The sequence below is a fragment of the Prunus persica genome, chromosome G4 (assembly GCF_000346465.2).
Source record: "Prunus persica cultivar Lovell chromosome G4, Prunus_persica_NCBIv2, whole genome shotgun sequence".
NCBI classification, from domain to species: Eukaryota; Viridiplantae; Streptophyta; class Magnoliopsida; order Rosales; family Rosaceae; genus Prunus; species Prunus persica.
In genome coordinates, this window is record NC_034012.1 from 2203319 (window position 1) to 2230320 (window position 27002).

Consider the following 27002-nt stretch of genomic DNA (forward strand, 5'->3'; position numbering starts at 1 on the left):
AAATGCATCACAGCTGTCATTTTATATAATATCGAACTATTAATAGCATATATCATATATGGGGCCATGAGTCATGACAATCTCACACCTAAATTTAGGTCTGATTATGTACATGAACTCCAATTTACTTTTATAATACGAAGATAGATACCGTATGAATACGAGATTTTACGATACTATTATCTTTCTTCCATGCGTACGCAAAATGATCCCCACATGTTTATTTGGAGTAACTATTAGAATAAGGGGAAGTCAATGATTCCTTATGTGTAAATAAATATAAAAAATTCATGAATTGTACGTTTTAATCTCAATACTCATACGTTAGTGAATACATATGACGTAGAGTTTCACTTGCGTGCAAATAACGACGTAGAGTTTCTAGAGGCATACATATGACATACGTCAAAAGATGGACCAACCTCAACGACTGTTTACTCTTATTGTTGATGCGGGACTAGACTTAGTTGACAATTTGAAAACGGATTCCTTTTTGCTTTTCATCTTTTCATCTTTTCTAGATACATTGACTAAATAATTGACCATCGTTTATGTTTATGGAGGTCATCTTTCATCGCCCAACCCAACAAATGCATTAACTCTGTGATCATTGACTTGTGCGACATGGATGGATGGATGGATGGATGGATGGATGGATGGATGGGTTAATGTTAATGTGCCACGTTTAAGTCTGCATATCAATTCAACCATCAAACCTCCCTCACCTCCTATCTCCTCTGTTCCCCTTGTCCACACATCAATTCCTTCATCTCTACCTCCCAAAATATCTACAACCCTAAAATCCTTCTCTCTCCTTATGATCGCTTGAGCATGATGACTGTTGGTGGCTGCGGATCCCATTTGTTGCTTCCTCTGGACTTTCTTCTTTTGATGGCGGTGGCAGCAAATCTCGTGGAGTCAGTGGCGACTTGTTGTTCCTAGAATGTGATTCTAGGATTTCTGTATTTTTTTGGGTTGTTTGTGGTTTTTGGGCCTGTATTTTTTTGAGTTGTTTGTGACATTCATTCCTTTGACAAAAAAGAAAAAAAAAAAAAAGTCTTCACCTACAAACTTGGGTTAAGCACCATTTTGGCATCTACGCTTAGCTCCAATTTTTATTACTGTTTATAGTCTAAATGAATTTAAATTAATATAATTAATAGATAAGAGAATTTGAACTTGGATGCAAAGAAGTGGAGTCAATATTCTTGTCACATGGCCTAACTAACGTCTACTGATTACTGTTTTGAATTTGAACAATTTGGTCATGGGTTTTACCTCATCAGTGTTTTGAGACTTTGTATGTCTTACGTGTGCATATTAACCTTCAAATTACACGGAAATGACTAAAATGATTAATACAATGAACCATAAGGACTAAATTGACCCGTTAAAAAACAAGGGCCAAATTGAAAATCCAATTGAAACATGTGAATCAAAAAATTATTCAACACTTTTTTCTTTGGGTAAAGGATTCAACACTTTCATACACCCTAGTTAGAATCCCTCTCTTCATAGTTTAAATTAGATTAAAGTAGACCGACTCAATCCCCCTCCCGGTTTGTATAAATAAAACATAAAAAGTTTAAGCTGGATTGATTGGGTTTGGCCCATTAACAGAAATTGGATCAAATAGCATTGAGTAAAGCCGGTCAGGCCCTCCTGGGCCTAAATAGCCCAATTTACTCTGCAACAAATAAATAATGGCATGTCCCATAAAGTTTATGAATAAATTAACCAAAAACTGAAAAAAGAAAGGAGCTTATGGATAACAGGGAGGAAAGAAAAAAGAAATATAATCAAAACAAATAAATATATTTTAACTTCTATCAGAGAGGAAAAAAAGGTTTTACTATTTTAAAGTCGGGTTTTTTATTCATCGCGGTTATTTAAAAGCTTCTTCAACCTCTAAAGCCAATTTGAGCGCGCGCGAATCTTACTCTGCAACTCAAAAAGCTTCTTCAACCTCTAAACCAAAACCTCGACTTCCAAAGCGTAACGACAATGTCGACCGCCAAAGCGAGTAACAAGAAGCGCAGGACCGAGCCTCAGCGCGCCAAATCGGATCACCTCGATCTCGATCTCGACCTCTCCAAGTTCGTTTTCCTTTCATTTCTTCTTCATCTTTTTTGTTTTTGCTCGTAGATTTGTGGACGAAGTTATGAGATTGAGATTATGGTTGAATTTTACAGTGATATCAAAGGAATTATGTCGGCACTGCATCAGATCCGAGAGAAAGCTCACAATGACGGGCTTAAGAAGAACGAGGAGACCATATCAAGGTGAGCGGAATCATATCGGTCTCGTCCAGTTTGATTATCACCGAAATTCGAATATCGTTGACCATTTCTTTGCGAGATTAATTCGAATGTCCTTGTTTGGTTGCTTAGTTTCCCATTTCGTTTACAAATTGTATTAAATAAGTTGATAAAACTCTGAAAATTGAAGGTACAATTGCTTGCTTACTTATTTGTGTTAGTTCTGATAGGATTTACAATATGAATCTGTAACGATAATTTAGTGAAACCTAATGAACGATCTTTTTTTAGTTTTATATGAAATGTTCAAACAGCTACTAATTTAGGCATTTAATTTAATTTATTTAAAATTTTCATGTTTGAATATCTTTTGCTTTTATTCTGTAGTTATAGTTTCCTGAATTACCATTTATGTGTTTTTGCGACAGTGTGGCTGCTGAGGTCAGGTCTGTGATTGATGATCTGAAGTCTAAAGTTGAGAAGGATAGGTAGATAAGAATATTTGAATTCAAGCCAGTTTAAGTTACTAAATCTTCTTATTCCTTTTCATCCATAGTTTTACTTGCTGAAGTGTACTCATTTGGATTTGATGCCTTTTGTATTCTTCAATTCTCAGACAAAGTTTCGCTAAATCTCTTTCGAAGAGCTCAAAAGAGGTCTGTGGAAGGAGAAGAAAAGAGCTAAAACCATAGATGATCCTGCGGAGAAATTTGAATTTCTAGTTAATTTGTTTGATGCCCAAATTTTTTATTCAGATTAATAATTTGGTTGTATATAATATATGTCTGCAGTGTGAGAATTGCTTGAAGACTGAAACTGCCAAGTTCCAAGCACTCTATGAGAAGTTTTGCAAGGACCAAGCCAACCATCTACAGGCCTTGAAAGGTAGTTCCTTACAGATTCCAAATCTTGTAATTGCATCTGATTTCTCTTCATACTATAAAGCGTTTCTGTGTAAGTGGATTGTAATTGTAATTAATAACATAAATTCAATTAGATAGGTATTTACCTAATCAGCAACTAGCTTATTTGTCTGCATCTAGTGATTTTTCAATTCTTTACCAGCAACTAGCTTCTTTGTCTGCATACTTTCGGTTTCGGATTTCTATGGATAGGAAGCCTGCTTTTTTATACTCTGCACACAGAACATGACATTGTCTACTGTCATCTTATGCATGTAGCTCCTTTAGTTTGGCTCCATTTTCCAGTAACAAGTAAAATTTAAGAGCATCATATCAAAACCGCAGAACAGGCCTTGCAATTATTAGCTAATATAACCCATCGACTCTGTTAAGCATTGTTGTTCTATTTGACAGGCATCATTTCCAACTATGAAGAAGAGAAGGAAAGGCTCTGCACACGATATGAACAACTGAGTAAGCAACAAAACTCCTCTACTCCTCCTTATAGTGAAATCGAATACAACAAAATTTTCTAATGGGTTGATGTCATGTCAGGAAAGAAAGAAAGGAGTCTGATATCTGAGCATGAGAAATCTTGTACTGATAAAATTGCTAAACTGGAAGAGTCATTGAAAAAGAAGAAGCAGGTACCTCTCTCTCTCTCTCCCTTGAAAAATAAAAAGAAGAAGCTTGTACTGATATCTCCATTTATATGCAAACATGTCTCAAAACCACAATTTCTGTTTATAAACTCAGGATGACAGAACTTTCAGCGTTCTGAGAAAGACTCTTGGCTCATTTCTGGAGAGTGACGAGGACATCCCGGCTGATGATTGAATGAACATTTAACTGTTTGAGCTCAAGTCTCCAGTTACTCTTTCCCCCTAAAAGATGTTACGTTTATTAATTCTTGCAATATTATATGGTACATGTTTCTGCCATAGGTGTAAAGTTGAATTTCATATACAGTACCACATTATAACATGCTGCATGTGCAAAATGTTTAAAATTAGTCACAAATTAATTCACAAATTTTGCTCTGTGCAATTTCTAGGCACGCCTCACATAAGCAGTTTAATGAACAGGATTGGCAGGGGGAAGTGGTTGCCCCTGTTGAACAGACCATGGAGGGCGCTTGTTGTGTTCCTACAGATAAAAACATTTCACATCCAGTCAAACATATGAAACACAAGCAATTGCATTCTGATCTATTTACAACAACTTTATACAAATGACAATACACGTTGTTTCTTTTTTGAGAAATTCTAGGATTGCATTCATAATTCAGTCAAAAGAGCCACTAGCCACAAATGACCAATACAAAATAACCACAAAGGGCCATTTTTCTATCCGATTTATAGTATCTTTCTTTTTATATATGTAAACAGAGAAGCTATATGCGCATTTTTTTTGTCCTTAAAATCAATAGCTTACCAATAAGTTTTTCAGAATCAGAGTCATCAGTCTCCATTTCGTCAGCCTCCGATTCAGCAGCCTCTGATTCTTCAGCCTTGCTACCTGTTTCCATGCAATTATATTGTTAAATACAAAAAGAAAAAAGATGATGATGTCAAAGAAGTTAGAAGGAATGACAATATCGGCTATGCATCATGTACACACCAAAATAACTTGGAAGCATTCAAAAGTTTGGGATAATATATATATCCTCTTATTACACCAACAAGGGTAGAAAAAAACGACGCTTTCTTTTTTACAAACCACACAAAGCCCAAGCAAATTTCCTATAATCTTCCTCACAAACCCTAAAAACAAAAATCAAGAGCATACAGAGCACTAGGACATAAGGTAAAAATAAAAATTTTCATACACAAAAGCTGAGGCATAAAATTTAAAGCATACATACCGATTATTGGCTTATCGCAATTGAGGGAGACCACAGCTGGCAAGAAAAGGTCATTTTCCCCGCTGTCCTTATCGAGCACCTCCGATTGGGAATCCAATTTCAGGCACTCCAAAGATGAGATGTGGTCCATGACTGTGTTATGTAGAGCTTGGGGTTTGGCTTTACGGTTGTGAGAGAAAGAACGACCGGTTTGGCTTTAGGGTGAATTGTGGAGAATGAAAGAAGGTCGATTCTTATTTACTTCTTATATAGGCGTGGGGTGGATCAATATTATTTTTCCATTTCAGTCTTGATTGAATAATAAATTATCATTAAAAACTAATAGACCCCCAATTGCATTGAGGAGAAGCAATTGTAAAGTTGGTAAGCTTAGAGTGACCGTAAACATGCTTTCGCATCGATTACATTGCTGGCAATTATACTGTACTTCCAGAGGTTGTCGAAGCATCACTTGGCGGCCCTCAGATGCACGACACTAAATTCAAACCATGTAAGGATGCACATAACAATGATCATTCATGCCTAGTTGTTAACCAAGTCTCTTAATTAACAAAATATTGAGATAAAAACCACCTTACTTGATACATTTTCTAAATAGATGGGTTATATAAGTTTTCTTTCATTTCTTTATTGCTTTAACTGGCATCAATGACAATGGATTATATAAGTTTACTTGATGATAGAAAAATTTAGAAACCATGAACTCAATTCCTTATCTAATTGATTTATGAATTTAAATTTAAAGCAGCCCGGGCACATTCATTCCCAGTTTCTCATGAGAGTGTGGGAAGAAGTAACATTGATTACATTGCTGGCAATTATATCCAACTACTTCCAGAGGTTGTCGAAGCATTACTTGGCCCTCATATCATGATTCATGACACTGCCATATCACTTGGTTCTGCCAAATTGCAATTCATTTGCGATAAAAACTAATCGCAATGTAGACATCAAATGATGATAGGATGCATGGTTAAACAAAAGCATGGTATTTTGATGGGAAACGACATAAAAGACCACTCTTTTTTCTTTTATTGTATGCAGTCAATCTCATTCAACATAGGGATACATGGTCACATGTAGGAGTCGAATTAAATATTGCAGGAGATTTACTCATGGAGTGAGTTACTCTACATGTCTAGGAAGATTACAATTATTTAAAAACATTTAAAATAAAAATTCTAATTATTTGTTAAATTGTAATTCACATTAATGTTTAAAATAACTTTAACTCTCCATTCTCTTATTTTGAAAGAACAAGAACCAGTATAAGGGTCACAAGAAAAATTAGAAGGTTTCCCCTCGAGGATCGGACACATATAAGTCATGTGTTCACCTCTGGTCCCACAGTGTAAACAATACACGATAACTGCATATCCATAGCTTAGGCCACAACTGCCACAACATGAGTCTCTAAAGTGGCAACCACAAAATTTACAAAGCACAACACACCTACTGCTAACAATTGCGTTCTTTGGGACTAGATACTTGTAAGGGCATATTTGCGTAAAGTGATCACCCACCTTTAAACAATACTCACATTCATGACCTGTGTGCAATTTGTTGATTCAATGTTAAATACAATAAAAACAATAAAAATAATCAGTTATTATTATTTTTAGAAAAAACAATGAATAAATGAAGATGATAAAACTCAAAAATAAGTATTGTGAGCACATTACATAGAATAACAACAAATACATAGATGTTATGTCATAAGAGATTAAAAAAAAAAGAAAAAAGAAAATATTTAAATAGAGAAGCTGTAGGCACAATTTATTTTTTTACTTTTTGTCCTTAAAATCAAAAGCTTACCAAAAAGTATTTCAGTCTCCGATTCATCAGTCTCCGATTCATCAGTCTCCGATTCATCAGCCTTGCTCCCTATTTCCATGCAATTACATTGTTAAATACACAAAGAAAAAAGGTGATGATGTCAAAGAAGTTAAAAGGAATAACATCTATGATCCCAACAAATAACGATATTATGCGTCATGCACACGCCAATTCAACTTGGCTGGAAAAAATCATCTTCAAAAACTGATAGAAATTTTTTGGCATGATATATACATACTCTATAATTACACCAACACAAATAATATAAAAACAACACTTTGTTTTTTCCAAACCACACAATTAATAATACATGCATAAAATGTCATCTGCAACATGCTTCCACCTAACGACAACCATGAAAAATCAATTATATCTTAATTTGATCAATTAGCAATGCCATGCCACCATCTTCAATTATTTCCCAAAAATAAAACAGAATCGTGCAACGCAAATATTATGTTGAGAAATACACTCAAAAATAATTTTCCTCTAAAAGTAAACAAATAGAAATAGGATATTGTACGGAACCAAATCCTACCAGAACCAAAACGTAAGTAATCTCATAGGGAATTTATCAGACACAAAATTATAGGGAATTTATCAGACACAAATTCTTTGTCACAAACCCTTAAAATTAAACAAAAGAGGAAACATACTGATTGGCTTTGGCCGGTGGATTTGCAAAAGTGGAGACACAACGCCGTCGTCCACGACTGTGTGTGAGCGAAAAGAATTCCGCTTGCGGTTCGGACACATATAAGTCATGTGTTCACCTTTCTTCCCACAATTTAAACAATCCATGATAACTGCACATCCATCTCTTCGGCCACAACTGGCACAACATGTGTTTCTAAAGTGGCAACCACAACGATTACAAAGAATCACACACCTAGTGCTAACAATTGCGTTCTTTGGGACATGAAACTTGTAAGGGCATAGTTGGGTAAAGTGATCACCCACTTGTAAACAATACTCACATTCATGACCTGTGCAATTAGTTGATCCATTGTTAAATACAATAAAAGCAATAAAAATAATCAGTTATTATGATTTTTAGTAAAAACAATGAATGAATGAAGATGATAAAACTCAAAAATCAGTGTACCTAAAATCAAAAGCTTACCAATAAGTTTGCTAGGCTCCAATTCATCACTCTCCGATTCATCAGCTTCTGATTCAAGAGAAGTGCTCCCTGTTTCCATGCAATTACATTGTTAGATACAAAAAGAAAAAAAAGTGATAATGTCAAAGAAGTTTAGAAGGAATCACATCTATGATCCTATCAACAAATAACGATATTATTGAATATCGGCTATGCGTCATACACATACCAAAATAGATTGGTTGGAAAAAATCATCTTCAAAAACTGATTCAAAATTTTGGCATAGTCATAAGAGATTAAAAAAAAAGAAAAAAAGAATATATGTACATAGAGAAGCTGTAGGCACATTTTTTTTGTCCACAAAATCAAAAGCTTACCAATAAGTTCTTTAGCCTCTGATTCATCAGACAGAAATTCTTCATCCTCATATTCTTCAGGCTCAGATTCATCAGCCTTGAATCCTATTTTCATGCAATTACATTGTTAAATACAAAAAAGAAAAAAAGAAAAAAAAAAGAAAAAAAAAAGTGACGATGTCAAAAAAAGTTAAAAGAAATGACAATCCCATCAATAAATAACTATATTATTAAATATGGGCTATACATCATGCAAACACCAAAACAATTGCAGGAGAAATCATCTTTTAAAAGAAAAGGTATACATACTGATTATTGACGTTTCGCAGTTGATGGGGACCATAGCTGGCGAGAAAAGGTCCTTTCTGCCGCTGTCCTTATAGAGGAACTCCGATTGGGAATCGAATTTCAGGCACTCCAAAGATGAGACGATGTCCATGGCTGTGTAGATTTTGGTGTTTGGCTTTGCGATTGTGAGAAAACAAACGACGGGCGGTTTGGGTTTAGGGTGATTGTGAGAGAATGAAAAAGGGCGTTTCTTACTTAATGTCATATAGGCGGTTTGGCTTGATTGAATAACCGACCCTATTACAACTATATTAATCAATATTATTTTTTCCATTTCAGTCTTGATTAAATAATAAATTATCATTAAAAACTAATAGACCCCAATGCACGCATCTGTAATAGGCAGGGCATTAATTTCTAGAGCTGGAATATTCTTTGGTGATTTTGAGTCCCAAATAAAGGAAGTTAATTAATGTGGTTTTTTCCTTTGTTTTACGTTTCCTTTTATTTTCAAGTTTGCGCTGACAATGGTCATTCATGCCTAGTTGCCAGTCATTTGTGACAAAAACAAAACACCATGTAGACAATCATACGATCCAATGCATGGCTATGGAATTTATGGCAAATAACATAAAAGCGCATTCCTTTTTCTTTTTCTTTTATTGTATGCATTCCCATCTCCAACCATAGAGAGATAGGGCTGCATATAAAAGGAGTCGAATTAGATATTGCAGGAGATTTTTTTCCTGAACCTTTTGCATAGAAGACTACAATTATTTAAAAACATTTAAAATAATAAAAAAATCTCATTATTTGTTAAATTGTAATTAACATTTGATCTTCTTGAACCTTTTGTTTTAGGCTTAAATGTCAAAATGGTCCCTGTGTTTTACCCATTCGGCCAATTTAGTCCCTGTGTTTTTAATTTGGCTAATTTAGTCCCTGTGTTTACATCTGTTAGCCAATGTAGGACAATCTGTCAAATAGACGTTAAAATAGACATGTGCATAGCACGTGAGTGGGCATAAAGGTATTTAACACAAACCAAAACCCTCGTGACTCTATTCCTTGGCGCTAATGACAATTGCCATAGTCTGCGTTCATGAGAATTGGGGTTTCAAATTCAATCAGTTCCTTTGAATATCAATCACTTCACTTGAGTTCGAATAAAGATGGCAAGGAGACGAATCGAATCTGATAGAGGCTCAATCAACCCAGGTAAGTATTCTCGAGTTTGGACCCTATGCTTGTTTTCCTTCAGTGACTCGTTGTTGGTACACAGGTCATGCTTGTTAACTATTTTTTCGCTTTCTTGGTTTCTTCTTTTGCTGCTTGTTTGTTTTGCTGTTTTGCTTTAATAGAAATCTCTTTAACCAAAGAAAAAAGGACCAATCTCAATAAGAGTACCAATCTCAAACCATATGCTGTGCAGATAAAAAAATTCTTTATTAATAAAAGTCTATTACTTTTGTTGTGCAGATGCTGATCACATGACTATTGAATTCAGATACGGTGGAAATTTTGTGCACACTCCAAGAACCCATTATATAAATGGTATGGTGACTTATTTTGATAATGTAGATGTTGATAGGCTGTCTACATTAGAAATTAAAGACATGATACAAGAGTTCGGTGTTCAAAACTCCAAATATTTTTATTACACACTTCCAGGCCATGGACCAGCAGATGGTCTTTATGCATTGGAGAAAGATGAACACATTTTAGGTTTTGTTCGCTCAATACCTAGGAATAGGCACATGACTGTCTATGTAGAGCATGATAGTGATGTTCATGAGGTTATTGGTGACTTAACCCAACCACCAATGTCACAAGCTAATATAGATTATGGAGAATCATTTAATGAAATCCATGATGACCTGTTTAGTCAAGTTGATGAAAATAGGTATGGTTCATATAGTCTCAGCAATGATCACTTATTTCAAGAAGAGAGAAGTGCTTTGTATCATGGTGAGCCTCAAGATTTTTATGATGTACCGATACATACTAATGAGTATGAATATGACGGTGATGGTGATGATAAAACAAAAGGTTCCAATTATGAGGAAAATGATAATGATGGTAATAATTCTGATTCTGAATTTTATGATGAGGACAATGATGCCATGTTGGACGATGATAATTTCTATGATGATGTAGTGGATACACTAGAGACTTTCATCGGATGTGGTAAGAAACAAAAAAACAATTGGGAGACAGATATACAGGTTGAGGATATGAACATGGATGAAGAGAAATATAACTCAGATGAGTTACATTCAGCATCAAACTCTGATGAAGAAGGAACTACTCGTAGGTACAAAGAGCTTAATATTGATACTGATATGGACAACCCACAGTTCGATGTTGGGATGAAATTTCCAAGTAAAAAGGTCTTGAAACAGGCTATACAAATTTATGGAGCTTTAAGGTCATATGAATGCAAGGTAGTGAAAAATGATAAGTTCAGGTTGTCTGCTAAGTGCAAGGAAGGTTGTAAGTGGAGGTTGTATGCTTCTTTGATGCAGGGAGAAAACACTTATCAAATTAAGAGCTACACTCCTAAGCATTCATGTTCCAAAGGTTTCCATAACAAAAACATCACTTCAACTTTCCTTTCTCAAAGGTATATGAGTAGGATTAAAGATGATCCTAAGATTAAAAAGACAACGCTTCAATCAGAAGTTCATAGAGAATTGGGATATGAAGTTTCTACAGATCAATGTTATAAAGCTAAGAGGAAGGCTCAAACTTTGATTGAGGGAACTTATGCTCAACAATACGAAAAGTTATGGGAGTATTGTGAAGAGATTAGACAGACTAATAACGGCAGCAGTATGTTGATGAAGGTGGATCCTCCTCATTTTCAAAGGCTTTATGTGTGTTTGGACGCATGCAAAAAGGGGTTTATAGCAGGTTGTAGACCTTTAATAGGCGTTGACGCCTGTCACCTAAAGGGAACATTTCAAGGTAAATATTTTTAGTACTTTTATTTGACATTAACTTATGTGGATGTAATATTAATTTAATATTTATTTATATATATAATATATATTTATTTCTTTACATAGTAATTCAATATAATGGCAGGGCAATTACTTGTATCCGTGGGTATTGATGCAAATGATAATATGTACCCTATTGCTTATGCGGTTGCTGAGTTGGAGAGTAAAGACTCTTGGTGTTGGTTTCTCCAACTTTTAATTGAGGATCTTGGTCAAGTTAGTGAATATGGTTGGACTTTCATTTCAGATCAACAAAAGGTAAGTAATTGCTTTCATTGCAATTGGTTTTTACTTTATATTGTTGCTTTCATTACGAGCTGCTCCAATATATTTTTTAACTTCATAAGAAATGATTTTATATGCCTAGGGTTTGGATAAAGCTTTTGAATTAGTGGTGCCTGAAGCGTCTCATAGATGGTGTGTGCGGCATCTATATGGAAATTTCAAGGAAAAATTTAAGGGTCAGGCATTGAAAGATCAATTGTGGAGTGCAGCCATGTCATCAAATGAAGTAGATTTTAATTGTGAGATGGAAAAACTAAGAGGCTTAGATGAAGAAGCTTATGGTTGGTTGAAAAATAGGGATCCAAATATGTGGGCTAGGCATAGATTCAGTCCTAGAACCAAGTGTGACATGTTATTGAACAACTTGTGTGAGTGTTTTAATTCTTGGATTTTGGCTGCAAGGGATAAACCAATACTTACAATGCTTGAGATGATTAGGTGCAAAATAATGAGAAGGTTACAAGTTAAGAGGGACTTGATTAGTAAATGTGAGGGTCCAATTTGTCCAAAGATCCAAGGCAAGCTAGAGAAAAACAAGACTTTATCTCATAGATTCAGACCAATGTATTGTGGCAATGGATTGTTCCAAGTGGGGGACACATTAGTTGATCAACATTCTGTGAATTTGTGGACCAGAACTTGTAGTTGCAGGAGGTGGGAGCTCAATGGAATACCCTACATGCATGCAGTTTCTGCTATATTCCATAATAGGCAAGAAGCTGAACAATTTGTGGATAAATGTTACACACCAGAGGCTTATTTGAGAGCTTATTCTCCAGTCATACAACCAGTCAAGAGTATGAAGTATTGGCCAACAGTTAACCAAACACCTGTCCTACCACCAATTGTAAAGAAGCAACCTGGGAGGCCTAAAAAAAGGAGAATAATAAAGGATTCTGAAATGGAAAAGAATAAGGATCCCACCAAATTGGGTAAGAAGGGGGGTACTAAAACATGTACAAAGTGTTGGGAGAGAGGCCACAATAGAACAACATGCAAAAATCAACCTCGAGAAGCTCCAAGTGGTGTTTATGTTGACAAAAGGTGGGCTTATAAATTTCAAGATGACAGCCATCGTGGGGGTATGAGGAACAATGAAATGGACAGTAGCAATGGAAGTTTTGGAGAAAACCAAACTCCTCCAACTCAGAGCTCTAACGTACAACAAAGTTGTGGTGGATTCTTTGTGGCACAAGGGGATGTAACTGGAGAGCCATCAAGACATGGTCTTAAGAAGAATACAAGACCACCTAAATGGCCAGTAAGAAATAATATATTTGTTACTTTTTAAAATAATTATTATTATTAATTTTCACGTTTTAATGTTTCTTTCTATGTTGTTTTTTACTTGTGGTAGTTGAAGAAAGCTACAAAAACACATAAGGTAACAGTGAACAAATCCCAACCTAGATACTTTAATCCTGCCAATGTAAGATTTTTGTTACACTTCATGCTTCATTTTATTAAAACAACTCCCAACCTATGCATATATTCTAATAGTTGCTTATTGCAGTTTCATCCACCTCAAGAAATTGTACAACCAACCATCACCACGGGTTTTAGAGGGGGTACTTTCATTACACCAAATGCGCCAAGGATCCCAATTGCAAGTCAAATATCGACAAGGCCAGTTGTAACCCCTTCTTTGCAAGCCAGGACTCCGATGCTACAAACAGCCCCAAAGTCTAATATGTCCAGGCCTAGAGGGGTCACTTGCATCACACCAAATCTGACAAGTACAATTACAGTCCCAACTTCTTTGCAAGCCAGGCCTCTAATGCCACAAGCAGCCTCATACTCTCATATGTCTAGGCCTAGCATGCACACCACACCACAAAGTTCATTTCGAACTTCAAAGCCATGGAAACCACCTAGCAAAGTTGCTTGTACAAAAAAAGCAACTACAAGTTCACAAAAAAAGCATATTTGATTCTACTTTGAGCTGTTTTGGTATTTTTGGGCAGTTGAAACAAAGTTATTTTGTGAAGAGAAGACCATGTAGTACTCGTCTTTCGTGCAGATTCAATTTTATTTTGTTAGTTTGGAATTAAGGCATGGAATTGCTTTTTGGTACATGTACATTGAAACTCAAACTAGTTTTTTGTGATCTTGATGTATTGTCAATAATGGATTTGCTTTTTCTTTGGTACTGATGGGGATGTACTTGGGAAGAACAGATTTTCTTGTCAAGAATGAATTTGCTTTTTCTTTGATTCTATTAAAGTTGTTTATGTAACAAATTAAGTACCTCACACAATACCAAATACCAGTCATCACTGTCATATAAACAGAGCACTCTTGACAAGCCAAGCTAATCCAAGGATGACCTTTAATGCTACCAATCCTGTTAGTTTTTGTACGGTGGATGTTTCATGCAACTTTTTGTTCTTTTCTAAACTTTACAAACCAATAAGTGCCAACAAACAATTTTGACACATATGTAAAAATGCATTAGATCCAATATACCCAAGTCACAAGAATTGTGCTTGAAATAGATCTTGGCATAAATTCACCTCGTTGAAACCTTTGCTAAAAAGAAAACTTGAAGCTTTGGTGGCTATCATCTCGTGAAGTCCAAGCTTGGTGGACCCCGGTTTTTGTTTTGAGATATCTACATTCCTTCTATTTTTTCTCTCTCTTTTTGGGTACAATACAGGGCCAAACACCCAAAACCAAACAAACTACATAGGAATCAACCTTGAATTAGGGATACTGTAGCATCAGCAGCAGGAACATTATTAAGGAAGAAAGGTTCCATATCCAAAACATGAAGGCCCAGAGGGAAATCATAGCTCTTGGCAGCTAAGGCATCAACAGCCTTATTTTGTTCACGTACGGTAAACATGAGAGCGGGAGCAAACCCAAACACCATGGAACTGCAATTTACAGCAATCACCATGAGAGAGAGAGAGAGAGAGAGATCTCTAGATTCGATTTGTCTCCTTGCTCTCTTTATGCGGACTTGCGTGAACGGGTTGATATTCAAGGGAACTAATAAAATTTGAAAACCACAATTCTCATGAATGCCAAGGAAAAGAGTTGCGAGCGTTTCATCGATTGAGTTTGTGTTAAAATACCTTTATGCCCACTCACGTGTTGTGCACATGTCTATTTTAACATCTGTTTGACAGATTGTCCTATATTGGCTAACAGATGTAAACACAGGGACTAAATTAGCCAAATTAAAAACACAGGGACTAAATTGACCGAATGGGTAAAACACAGGGACCATTTTAACATTTAAGCCTTTGTTTTAACAGTAGAGTATCATTCCAATGGACATTAGTTCGAAGAAAAAGAACCATATCATGGTCGCAAGTAAATGCAGAAGGAATGGAATACACCAAAATTTTCTGATGGGTTGATGTGATGTCAGGAAATAAAGAAAGGAGTCTGACATCTGAGCATGAGAAAGCTTGAACTGATAAAATTGCTAAACTGGAAGAGTCATTGAAAAAGAAGAAGCAGGCACCTCTCTCTCCCCCTCTACGTTTACTAATTCTTGCAATATTATATGGTACGTGTTTCTGCCATAGGTGTGAAGTTGAATTTCAAATACAGTACCACATTATTACATGCTGCATTTGCAAAATGTTTAAAATTAGTCAACAAATTTTCCTCTCTACAATTTCTAGGCACGCCTCACATAAGCAGTTTAATGAACAGGATTGGCAGGGGGAGGTGGTTGCCCCTGTTGAACAGACCATGGAGGACGCTTGTTGTGTTCCTACAGATAAAAACATTTCATATCCAGTCATACATATGAAACACAAGCAATTGCATTCTGATCTATTTACAACAACTAAATACAAATGACAATACATTTTGTTTTAAAAGTGCTTTCTTATTATTCTCCCTTATAATAATAGCTATTACCAATGAAAGAACAACATGACGTCTATAAATACGAAGCAAAAAAATTAGAACTTTCATTATTGTACCCGTGTGAAAGTCTACAAATCCCATAACCTCTTCTAATTTTTATTTCAAAGGAAATCTTTCTTCTTCTTCTTTTTTTTGGGTTGGGGGGGGGGGGAGGATAAGAAATATCATCTCATCATCAGGCAGTTCAAAGAGAGCATCTCATCCCTGTCCTCGGTAATTTCTTGATAATCATGGAAACAAAGTTCTAGACTTCGCTAATAACTTCTAACAAAATTTCTGATTTCACATATGAACACTAGCCTATTGGCAGTGAGACTCACAAGTGTATTCCCATAACAGACACAATTAATGGTTTCAACGTGTCCACAGCACAGAGGTATCTATTCTGTTGCATGTATATTGTTTACTTACTCCAATTTCTGTCACAAACTGGCAAGAGGAACACCTGACGGATGAAGCTCCATATTGATACATCAGCAACACTGCACAACTACCACATTTAACTTGTCCAACCTGATCAGCTGATAAAAGAAGAATGAGTTAAAAAATAGGACATAGTGCCGTCATGACAGTAATTGCATAACTATTGCATAACAATGAATCGATTTTAAGTCCACTGGCACTTGTGGTTTAGTGCTGAACTACTGCACACTGCATGGGGACCTTCGAAATTTCATAACAAATTTTACAAGAAAAAGAATTGATTGCATCACCCTAATCAACTAAAAAGATCAGGTGTTGCACAAATTCTATATTTAATGTTAGTTATAGATCACACATTATTTTGGGGTCATGCACTGCTTCTTTGAATGAAGTTGCAACTGCAGTCTCTCTTTCTCCTTTTACATTGTTATCAAATTTTGGCAATACTTGCGCTAGGCGTACAGTATCATCACAAGATAACATTTAGTAAGGAAACCCACAACAATTTTGGAGAAGGAAAAAGAGGAGAGAATGAGACTGAGAACGTTGCTTACTAGGGACACCAAGCATCTAAGTGAAAGAGGAAGAGAGAAGAACCTTCTAGCACAAAGTTGACTGTCTGACAGCATGAGCATTGAACATGTCTGGCTCCTCGTGAATATTTAAGCAGGCGACGGCAAGAACCACAAACCATTTGAGCTATTTCTGCATCACAATTAGCTAGCTCATCAGATTAAAAAAAAAAAAACTTTCACTATGTGTAAAAGCTGAGATGAAAGGCTCTATGGAACATTCTTCTGAGGAATCTAAAGATCAACATTTAGTAATTCAGCGGTTCCAATAAGGTAGCCATGGGATCTGATCTGATGTTTTGGAACCAATAATTATTTATGCTGGTATGGTAGCAAATTAGCAATGCATCAGAACCCAAATTATCCATGATTCATTCCTATTCCTGCTCAGCCCCTAATCTATAAATCGTTTGATGATAAAGTTGCCAACATAGAAAGTTGGAAAATTTTGAGACAAGCAACAAAGCAAGACAAGTGAGTTGTCAAGTGGGCAACCTTAAACAAAAAATAAAATTAACAACACAACGCCTTTCTAAGTATAAGAGAAACTCCAAATAAAACAAAACACATAGCACTCGAGAATAAAACATAACAGAGTCTCTGATTGATATTAAAGTCGATGTTGTTTGTTATTATGCGGTCATACAATGGGAAGAGACTGACCGGAAGGGGAGGGTGGTGGTTGGGCAGCAGCGATGGATTGGTGCTCGGGGACTGGCCCTTTGTCTACTTCCACTGTGCTCTCCATCCTCCTCTCTGTCTCTGTCTCTTGCACGCACGGCGGGGGTTTGCAGACAACAACTTTACATATCTCGAAACGCTGTCGTTTATGTTGCGGGCCTAAGATTATTGGTATGTTCTAATAGGCCTAAGGTGAGCCTGAAATGGTGAACCCAAATTGGACCAAATGTTGAGCTGTAGACCGCATGGGCTCGCTCGTTTGTGACCCTACTAATTTATTTTTTGACGAAAGTAACCCTATTTATTGATTTCAAATCTAAGGTTTTTTTATTTTTATTTTTATTTTTTGAGTACTCTTCCTATTGAGAGGAATAATAGCATACTATAGTTACACACACTGCACAGATACTAAGACTCGAACCAAGAGAGTACATACTCTAAGCAACTACACTAGTGGATCCTTTACTAAATCCAAGGATTTATCAGGACTCGAACTCAGTACCTTGCCTGAAGGAGTACATACTCTAAACAACTACACTAGTAGATATTTTGCTAAATCCAAGGATTTATTAGATGAAGTTATAAGGCAAAATTGGTTGTTCAAATAATTAGAATTCATATATGCTAAGATTGATTTAGGCCAGAAAAGGAAGAAAAATGATTATTTCAAATATACTACATGTCAGTTTGATATTACTTATTTGGGGTGATAAGTGATTTTTTAAAAAAATTTGGAAAGCCCAGCTCGTCTGGTAAACTATGAGAAAATCACTTATTGTTAAAAAATGCTGTAAGAGAAAGCTATAAAGGAAAGCAGCTAATGAGGCGCTTTTATTTTCTGATTATGTAGAAATCAGTTTCGAAGAGAGCTGGGTTTAATGATTATGCGGCAATCATTTTCTAATTATGTAGAAATCAATACCAACAACACTTTTAACAAAAAATTTACCAAACGCCAAACTGTTTTCTTTCATAGCAAATTTGACAGCAATTATTTTCACAGCACAGTAATGCCAAACTGACTCTACAACTAGTTATTTCAAACACATTCAATATTAATATTTTTTAGTTTGTATAAAATTTAACCTATTTGTCAAATCTCCATCCACATGAAAATATTATTGGAGGAACTTTTACAGCATAGATCTGAATCCGATAATTCATAAGATTAATATGCTTTTGTTTTACTAACCACCGAAACAGATAACAGAATTCCGCTTTGACAACAACTTAGGAAAGCACATTACAACTAAAATGTGGCGTATAGATTTATCTATATTTGATAGTGTAATAGCTAAAATACAATCAATTACAGTTCAAGTTATTACAAATCCCTCTCCACCTCTTCATGTGAAATGAGAAGAAAACAAAACTACCTCATGGAAATACTACAGCTGAACCGATGCAAGACTTTGTGCCATATACTCAATCGAAATTAATAGGAACTGACCAATCTTCTGATTCGGTCTCCCACTCTTGGAGTAGCCCCCAGCATGTTTTTATTGTGGCACGATTTACAGACTCCAATCCTCAACTTCATGCTTTTTGTAAACGGAGTTGTTCTGACTTAGCTGGAGCGTACCGAAACTTCAGAAAATGGAGGTTTTTTTTGCCATCATATGCATATATAAATATATCAGGCTCCTTTCTTCTTTTGGTCTTTGGCGGGCTTGATGTCCTTTGTGAGCATTCTTGGTGCTATAGCCATGGACATAAGCTCTTGGAAGAGCAGCTTGCAAGCATAGGGAATGTATACCTACATATACATAATGTAAAAGTGGGTTAGCATTAACCTCTCCACACGCGAGAGAGAGAGAGAGAGAGAGAGGTCTGGAATACACCAGAGAAGTAGAAATATTCACCTGAACAATGTCAGTTTTATTCTTGCAACCTCTGCACTCAAATGAATTCTTCTTGAGATTTGCAATAGCTATTAACCCACAACGCTCACAGACATGAACCCTATATGCATCACTCTGGTCGAACAATCTCTCTTTCAGAAAATGAGCAGCGCCATGGGCAATCATGCAATCTCGCTCCATTTCTCCAAATCGCAGACCACCATCACGAGATCGTCCCTCAGCAGGCTGCCTTGTGAGGATCTGTACTGGACCCCGCCCACGGGAATGGATCTTGTCATCAACCATATGCTTCAGCCTCTGGTAATATGTGGGGCCAAGGAATATCATAGCACTAAGCCGCCTGCCTGTGTGGCCATTATACATGGTCTCAAACCCACGCATTTGATACCCACAGCTGTGAAGAGCTCTGCTAATATTGTCCACCTAACAAAAAAATTGTAATAGATGAGAATCTCCAAAATCCCACAACAAAGAATTGGCCGCAATTTGTTATGACAGGTACAAGTAAGAAATTCTATAAGAAATTTACAGAGGCATGTTTGAAGAGAAAGTGCAACTCACAGTCACATCCGTAAAGGGAGTTGCATCTCCTTCCTTCCCCATGTGAGCTGCAACCTTCCCCATGATACACTCAATAAGCTGACCAATGGTCATTCGAGAAGGAATAGCATGTGGGTTCACGATAATATCGGGGGTGACCCCTTCCACAGTCCATGGCATGTCTTCTTGTGTATAAGTCATACCCACTGTCCCCTTCTGTCCATGTCTACTGCTAAATTTATCACCAATCTGTGGTATCCGGACAGATCTCACCCTTACTTTCACAAACCTCAACCCATCAGCATTAGTTGTCAGTAGAACCTATTATATGGCACAGAGCAGGTTCAGCTTTGTAAGAAAGCACAACAGAATCTGTTTCAAAAATAAATAAATAAAAGAAGAGAAGTCATTTCACACAAAGCTAACCTGATCCACAATCCCTGTTTCACTGTGGCGTAAGCTTATGCTATGGTCACGCCGTGTGTATCGTGAAGCAGCTTGCCCTTGCGCCTCATCCTGAGCCATGGGAGTGGTCTTTCCTATGATAACATCTTCACCTGAAACCCTAGTTCCCTAAGATCATATCAATGAGAACTTGATTAGATAAAATTTGTTTCACAGGATAGGTGGACAGCAAATCATTGAAAAACAAATTTACATATACTTACAGGAGGTGCGAGACCATCATCATCCAACTTGTCGTAAGAACCATGCCGCATGCCCTGTAAAATAAAATCTTAGTATAGTGTCCAACACTTACACCAGCAGCAGCATCAGTCACATAAACTAAAAAATAAAACTCTCACCATCGTGTTTGCTCTGTCTGGACGCCCGAAATCCTCTTTGACAAGGGTCCCCATCTTTTTCTCCTCGTCCCTGTGACAGGAAGTTAATACATTGTAGAAAAATATAATTACATGTACTCAGAATACCAGTTATAGATAAACTGACCTATAAGAGCGGAAGAATATTGACCGGAAGAATCCACGGTCTATAGAGGATTGATTCATAATGACAGAATCTTCCTGGTTATAACCAGAATAGCAAGAAATGGCAACAATAGCATTCTGATGCAGAATGGAACAAAGAAAAGGAATCATTAGCAGACTAAATTAGAGAACTTAAACTGCCAAATTGCCCTCAGAACTATCACCAAATTTTTGATTTCCCCGCTGAACTTTTTCTTAGTCAGTTAAGGATACAAACTAATTTTTTTCGCCAATGTCCACCTTACCGTCTAAATCATCAACATTTCATCCAATTTACTGTTAAATATGAGGGCAAATTCGTCATTTCCCACTTTAAATGGGTTGGAGGTGGCTGGTGGGTTGTTGCCATTGGAGGAGGTGGCTGGGTGGAGAGGGGCTACTGGTTTTTAAAAATAAAAAAAATTATGTAGACCCTTTTTTGTGTTTTTTGCTTTAATTTAGACAAGGGGTCAAGGGGGGCTGGTGGCTTGAAATGCAGTTATGTACTAATGCTGGAGGCAGGGGCTGGGAAAAAAAATTGCGGTTGAATCTGACTCCCAGATTTGCACGTACATGGTGATTGGAAGAGGAATAAAAAATTTTGAAAATATAGTGGGTGTGTGGAGTAGATTTGTGGGGTGGGATAATTTGTTTTGGTTGGGAGTGTGTGTGTGTGAGATAGTGAGAGAGAGAGGTGATGTGTGGATGATGGCGGATGGGAGAGGGTGGCAGGCTGCGGGTGACTGGGGGTGAGAAAGTTAATCTTAGTTTTAAATTATTGTTTGTGTTTTATGTTAAGTTAATCTTAGTTTTAAATTATTGTTTGTGTTTTATGTTTTATATTATAGTTTTTTTTTTATGTTTTTAATTATTTTTTAACTGAAATTTGGATGAAATGTCAATGATTTAGGCGGTAGGGGGGGGAGGGGACATTGGCCAAAAAAATTAGTTCATATTCTTAATTGACTTAAAAAAGTTCAGGGGGGAAATTGAACATTTGGTGATGCCAGCTGGAGGCTGCCTGAAATGAAGAAAAAAGAGAAACACGTAAAACAAAGTTAAATATTTACGATGCCAGCTGGAAGCTGCCTGAAATGAAGATGCTCCATGGCTCGTGTAGTGACAAGGGGCTTCTGAGGGTAGTACAGAACATACGCCAGTGTATCCTGAGTGAAGCAACAAGAAGTAACTTACCATAGTTTCTAATCAACTGTAACATTCACGAAAAGAAAATAGAGAATACATAATTACAATAGTGGGAACCTAATCATACCATTCGGAACTGATAATTGGTGACATAAATTCCCATAGCTTGCTTGCCCATAGCAGATTGATACGTATTACGTGGAGACTGATCACAACAAACAAATAAGTAGATGTAATAACAAATGAATAAGATATCAAACACATAAATTCATTTGCGTGACAAATTTACCTGATTATGATCGGGAAATGGTATAATTGAAGCACAAACACCCAAAATAAGCGATGGATGAATTTCACAATGAGTGTAAGTGTCAGAATATGCCTCTTCAGGATTGAGCCTTGCTTGTACAAGATCCTGGGTACAAGTTTTTAGAAATTGAGATCATCAATGGCCTACGAGTTCTACAGGTCTGTTTTTAATCCAGAATAAAATCATGATGCATTTTTTCCAACGAGAACTACTCACATTAATTGTCATGGAAATCATTGTAGTCTCCTCTTCTTCCGTATCAATATATTCTATAAATCCCTTTGCTACAAGGTCATGCCAGCCACCATCTTCAGGGTTTTCCTGGAAACATAAGGGTAGATTCCTGTAAACACTGGAAGTCCAAAAAAAAATTAGTTGAAGATTTCAGCTAGCTAACCCTCTGCTGTAATGCATGAATATCTTTCTTCTTTATGAGAAGCCTTTGTTTGTCCACGATGAATAATGGACGACTGCAACGGCCATAATCAGTATATATCCGCAATTCTTTAAGACGGATATCTCTGACAACCCCAACTTCAGTATTGACATCAACCTGCAGTAAGTACATAGTAATCAGCATATATAACGTTTAATGTGACATTAACACGTGGGATTTCACAAGTCAGAACGCATATGAACCCAAATTGCATTGTGTTAGGAAGATTGGGCAGGTAAGAACAAAGCACAATAATATGAAGACAAAAAAAGAAAGATACAGAAATGGTGTAATCTAAGAAGACTTGGACTACTTATAAAATCCAAGGTTTCAACTATTGCAGTTTGTTCCTTTGGCGTGATATCTACCCAAAATTAAATTTTAATAAAGAAATAAAATAAAATGGATACTGACCCGTCGCCTTAGCTTTCTTAATGTTTTCACCAACATTTCAGGATCACGATGTATGCCAACCCAACAGCCATTAACAAAAATTTTCGTGGCTTGGGGAATAACTGCAGGGGAAATTTCCTACAATCAATTTAAAGTAGATTGTCAAAATAACGAATGAAAATAGAAAGCCAACATTCATTAGAACTACTAGTACAAACCTCAAAATTCTCTGTACCCCATTCTTCCAAAAATTCCAATATTGGATATGCAGCTGATCCTACTGTGATGTATACCATCAACGCAAGATTCTTTACAAGTCCACATGCCTGGTGTAACAGCCGGACAAATACTTGAGTGCCACGTACAGAAAGAAAGGGTTTCTCAAAGTAACTTACACATTCAGAAATTTAACACACAATACTCACTTGTCCTTCAGGTGTTTCAGCTGGACACATCATCCCCCACTGCGAGTTATGCAACTGCCGTGGTTTGGCCAATTTCCCTGATAAAAGAAACCTCAATTAAAGGGAAGGAGGAGAAATTCACAATGACAAGCCACATGTAGGTAGCAACATGATGATTCCAGGAGCAAGAAATGACGCCAAAAGCTTTTCACCTTATTGAACAGATTATACTTGTATTTGCAATCCAAAGGCCTTACAGGTGAACCTTAACTATACAATACACAGAAGAAGCCAGAAAGTAGTTTTACCTTCACGCCCTATGGGAGAATTTAGCCTTCTCAAGTGTGACAAGGTGGACGCATATGTCAAACGATTTAACACCTGTTAAAAAAATTTGAATTATAACTGCCAAACTCAACAGCAGAAATTAAAAGAAAAATGATAAAAGTACCTGTGACACTCCAGCCCTTGTACCAGCTGCATTTGCTTGCCCCCAGTTCCCAGTAGCAAGTGAATATTTGAGGCCACTAGTGATTGTTTTAGCTTTGATGGCAAATTGCAGGTTAAGTTCCTTTCCATTATCGACACACTGCACCATGCATGGATTGTATAGGTATAAACCCAAACATAATAATTACAGCAACTTAAATAAGTCAGAGTTAATGTAAGGAACCTTTTGCACATAACCTCTCACATCCCTAGTCAACTTCCTGAATAACTGCACTTGCATATACAATTCTATGGTCAACAAAATAATGACAAAACAAATTCATATAACCTCCAATTTCCACCAGAAAACAAACCATTCGAAACAAGCCTCCCAGTAAGGGACCAGCAAGATCCAGCCTCTTGTTGCCATAATGATCCCTATCATCTTCTGCCCTCCGACCAAGTGCACACAGTAGAAGCCTGTGAATGATATATCTGGTACAAGAAACAGCATGTATTCAGTACACAATTCAGAAGCCACCCTAAGGATAATGCGTGTCCTACCAGTAAAACCTACCCAAAATAGTAAGCTTTCTTTGTCTCACAAAATTCTCCAACACCAACATGTGGAAGCATTTCCTTTTGAAGGATCTCTTTTGCATACCTGTGCATATGATGCATAAGATAATAATCTCATGAGCACTACAGAAGGTTATGCAAAACATCTTGAGGCCCTGCAAATTTACAAAGATAACACATACTTGATCCTCTTTTCTCTACTAACACCAACAGTTGCACCTCTTTTTCCAATATAGTCGAGTGCAACCTGCAACAGGAGAGAATAATATACCATTTGACTATAAGGGAATTGAGACATCTGTAAACTCCGCAAAAAAAATTGACAGAGAGAGACACCTGTTGATTTTGAATCACAAATGCTTCTTCCAGAGAAGGTCTAAGCAACTCCATCATCTGAGTATCAGAGAAGTCATAACATATATGCTCTAATATGTCTTTATCAGCAACAAACCCGAGAGCTCGGAATACAATAATAATAGGAATTTCAGCTCGAATGTATGGAAGAGTAGCACGAATGTATTGTCCAGAAGAACCCTGCGATAATACAAATGCCAGCAAACAAAATCCATATAAATAAAACATACAACATAAACAAAACAACAAAATTGCCACAATCAAATTCATTACCCCTTTAGAACTAGTCCGAGCAAGCATCCGCACAAACATTGTACTGGGCGGTCTGTTTTGGGACTCCGCCATAGACCGAACTTCCGCCACGTAGGCATACTTGTTAGGCTGCCTCTTTTTGAACACGTAGACATGATTGGTGCTCATCTTCTCTTGGGCAATCAGAACCTTTTCACTCCCATTTATAATAAAATATCCACCTTGATCATATGGACACTCTCCCAGCTCTGTTAAATCTTTTTCGGAATTCTGGTACAACGTGCAATAACTAGACCGAAGCATTATAGGAACCTGATAATATACAGCAATTGAATGAATTTGTTAACAATGTTGAATCCATACATCATTACTAAAATGTTCACATTACACACCTTTCCAATGAATACTTTGGTGAAATCCTGAGTTTCGGTGACTTCTTCACCATCATGTCCTTTCTTTACAATGCTCTTTGAGACATCCACATACAAGGGTGCTGAGTACGTTAGATTTCTCAACCTGGCAGCTTTGGGAAATAAGGTTGCAGTTTCTCCATCCGACTCGGTCATCATGGGCTTACTCAAATAAATCTGACCGAACTTAATCCTATATGTAGTCTGCAATCCAACCCAACAGTATTAAAGAGCCAAAGAACATAACCACCAAATATGCTCCAAATTCTACTTTAATTTCCTAAAAATACACAAATGTGAGAAGGAAACCTATTTCATACGCTAATTGTTAGCCCTAAATTCATGGAAACCACGAAGCTCAATCTCATATAGGATTGAACAAAGGACAATCTACCTCGGCGAAATCAGGCTGGTGGCCCGGGTTGTGCTGCGACTCGGGGCGAATCTCGATATCGGCCGACTCATCGACGATTTCCTGCATTGTGTTCTGAATGAACTCGTCGAATGAGTCGAGCTGTTGGCGCACCAAACCCTTCTCTTCGAAGTAGGCTGAGATGACGGCCCAGGCGTCCTCCTGCGTGATTTCATCTTCGTCGTCGTCGTTGTACTGCTGGTCGTCGTACTCGGGCTCCTCGTCCATGAATGTGGTTGCGGATCGGAATTCGAAACCCTAGGTCTGGTTCGGTTCTTTGTGCCCGACTGAACGGTGCGTTTGCGAGTGAGCAAAACCCTAGCAGAGCTTTTCACTGTTCAGGTTCATAGGAGCTTCGAAAGTGGTGAGGTTGCGAGGTTTGAAAATAGAAAAAAGAGAGAGAACTGTCGTTTTATTAGCACTTGCGGGTATGGATCGTTTTATCTTTTGCCGCCGTTGCTTCCTGCTTCAGGACGTAGAGGCGGTTCAACGTTCAAGCCAAAGAGGAGCAACCAAAACAATAACAAAAAAATTGTGAGAATTTGGATTCTTTTTTCTTTTTTTTTCTGCCAATAAAACTATTTCTATAATGTAACAAGTCTTAATTAATGTAGTGATATTTCATCTATACTATTGTACAGTCGAGGAGACCGCACTTGGGGTTACATGCTTCACCCAAAAAAATAAAAAAGTGATTATTTACACTGACATCTTTTAAGATTTTCAACTTTTCCACAAAACTCATTAGGTTTTAGAAATTTTATAAATATTTCTTGAGATTTTAAATTATTTTCACTAAACTCACTTTTATTGATTCTCCATTCAAAGATTGATGATTTTATATAAAAAGATTCTTCATTTGGGCGTCACGTGTCAAAACAATGTACTATTTTAGAAAGTGTTAGGAAAAATCTGAGTATAGCCGGGCAGCTATACTATTATTTTTAAGATTTAAAAATCCGAGTATAGCCGAACGGCTATACTATTTTTAAAAATTAGGAAAAACGAGTATAGCCGTACGGCTATACTATTTTTTTAAAAATTAGCAAAAA

At 36.8% G+C, this 27002-nt stretch overlaps 6 protein-coding genes across 8 annotated transcripts; 3 read left to right on the plus strand and 3 right to left on the minus strand.

The window, feature by feature from the left end:
- Positions 1869–4192, plus strand: LOC18778440. Its single transcript, XM_007214528.2, has 8 exons — positions 1869–2096; positions 2193–2282; positions 2687–2746; positions 2875–2914; positions 3050–3143; positions 3575–3634; positions 3716–3807; positions 3917–4192. Exons 1-8 carry the CDS (start codon positions 2005–2007, stop codon positions 3995–3997), a joined length of 609 nt encoding a protein of 202 aa, XP_007214590.1. The 5' UTR covers positions 1869–2004; the 3' UTR covers positions 3998–4192.
- On the minus strand, positions 4197–8873 carry LOC109948409. Of its 2 annotated transcripts, XM_020561286.1 has the most exons (8): positions 8629–8873; positions 8341–8424; positions 7984–8052; positions 7517–7846; positions 6840–6908; positions 5025–6573; positions 4595–4678; positions 4197–4306 (listed from the first exon to the last, which is right to left on the minus strand). In XM_020561286.1, exons 1-6 carry the CDS (start codon positions 8870–8872, stop codon positions 6206–6208), a joined length of 1164 nt encoding a protein of 387 aa, XP_020416875.1. In that variant the 5' UTR covers position 8873; the 3' UTR covers positions 4197–4306; positions 4595–4678; positions 5025–6205. The 2 variants fall into 2 exon arrangements, with proteins under 2 accessions (XP_020416875.1, XP_020416876.1); XM_020561287.1 differs by lacking the exon at positions 4197–4306 and having other exon boundaries at positions 4594–4678.
- LOC18781319 lies at positions 9780–12082 on the plus strand. Its single transcript, XM_020561615.1, has 4 exons — positions 9780–9825; positions 10087–11574; positions 11695–11867; positions 12002–12082. Exons 1-4 carry the CDS (start codon positions 9780–9782, stop codon positions 12080–12082), a joined length of 1788 nt encoding a protein of 595 aa, XP_020417204.1.
- LOC109948935 lies at positions 12192–14025 on the plus strand. 2 transcript variants are annotated; one of them, XM_020562859.1, is made up of 3 exons: positions 12192–13155; positions 13252–13323; positions 13408–14025. In XM_020562859.1, exons 1-3 carry the CDS (start codon positions 12202–12204, stop codon positions 13822–13824), a joined length of 1443 nt encoding a protein of 480 aa, XP_020418448.1. In that variant the 5' UTR covers positions 12192–12201; the 3' UTR covers positions 13825–14025. The 2 variants fall into 2 exon arrangements, with proteins under 2 accessions (XP_020418448.1, XP_020418449.1); XM_020562860.1 differs by having other exon boundaries at positions 13252–13278.
- On the minus strand, positions 15296–17585 carry LOC18778137 (protein LOL2). The gene is made up of 4 exons (XM_007212176.2): positions 17438–17585; positions 16800–16907; positions 16191–16300; positions 15296–15621 (listed from the first exon to the last, which is right to left on the minus strand). The coding sequence occupies exons 1-4, from the start codon at positions 17520–17522 to the stop codon at positions 15550–15552; spliced, it is 375 nt and encodes a 124-aa protein (XP_007212238.1). The 5' UTR covers positions 17523–17585; the 3' UTR covers positions 15296–15549.
- Positions 18599–26525, minus strand: LOC18778996 (DNA-directed RNA polymerase II subunit RPB2). Its single transcript, XM_007214497.2, has 25 exons — positions 25933–26525; positions 25521–25742; positions 25150–25440; positions 24859–25056; positions 24705–24769; positions 24521–24607; positions 24318–24438; positions 24188–24232; positions 23966–24103; positions 23823–23895; positions 23536–23612; positions 23329–23436; positions 23132–23248; positions 22679–22834; positions 22498–22602; positions 22261–22386; positions 22099–22176; positions 21896–21991; positions 20809–20924; positions 20664–20733; positions 20526–20579; positions 20284–20430; positions 19879–20178; positions 19318–19740; positions 18599–19211 (listed from the first exon to the last, which is right to left on the minus strand). Exons 1-25 carry the CDS (start codon positions 26176–26178, stop codon positions 19092–19094), a joined length of 3579 nt encoding a protein of 1192 aa, XP_007214559.1. The 5' UTR covers positions 26179–26525; the 3' UTR covers positions 18599–19091.